At 74.3% G+C, this 416-nt stretch overlaps 1 protein-coding gene across 1 annotated transcript in view; it reads left to right on the top strand.

The window, feature by feature from the left end:
• The first annotated feature begins 341 nt into the window (after nt 1-341).
• Nucleotides 342-416, top strand: part of APOB (apolipoprotein B) — a 38,617-nt gene continuing 38,542 nt past the window's right edge. The window contains exon 1 of the mRNA XM_040496157.1: nt 342-408. Within this exon, the coding sequence (XP_040352091.1) occupies nt 342-408 (67 nt within the window). The remainder of the gene's footprint in view (nt 409-416) is intronic.

The following is a 416-nucleotide window of genomic DNA, read 5'->3' as shown; positions in this document are numbered from 1 at the left end:
AGCAGGCCGGAATAGAGGCCTGCCGTGGTCCTGGCTGGGTCTGGGCTCAGGCCCCTGGCTGGCCCCTCCTGGAGCTCAGAGGCCAGGCGAGCCCTGTGTGCAAAAGCAAACAGGCCCGGCTGCCCTTTGGACCTTTTGCAATTCGCCCGGCGCGCTCTCGAAGCCAGGGAGTTGCGGCCTGGGCGGGCGGCCCGGTATAAATGGGCCGCGGGCGCTGGCCGCGCATTCCTAGCTCGGGTGCGGGGCGGCTGCCTGCGGGTGCCCGTCCCTGAGGAGCCAGCCAGCCAGCCCGCCCGCCGGCCCACGCGAGGCGCAGCGAGGGAGCCGCCCAGCCCGTCGGCATGGGCCCGCCAAGGCCCGCGCTGCTGCTGCTGCTGCTGCTGCTGGCGGCCGCCGGCGCCTGGGCGCGTGAGTGG

The sequence above is a fragment of the Herpailurus yagouaroundi genome, unplaced genomic scaffold (assembly GCF_014898765.1).
Source record: "Herpailurus yagouaroundi ecotype Mexico unplaced genomic scaffold, PumYag 188, whole genome shotgun sequence".
Lineage (NCBI taxonomy): Eukaryota > Metazoa > Chordata > Mammalia > Carnivora > Felidae > Herpailurus > Herpailurus yagouaroundi.
Note: the sequence above shows the minus strand (reverse complement) of the source record. Positions and strands in the feature narration are given on the sequence as shown.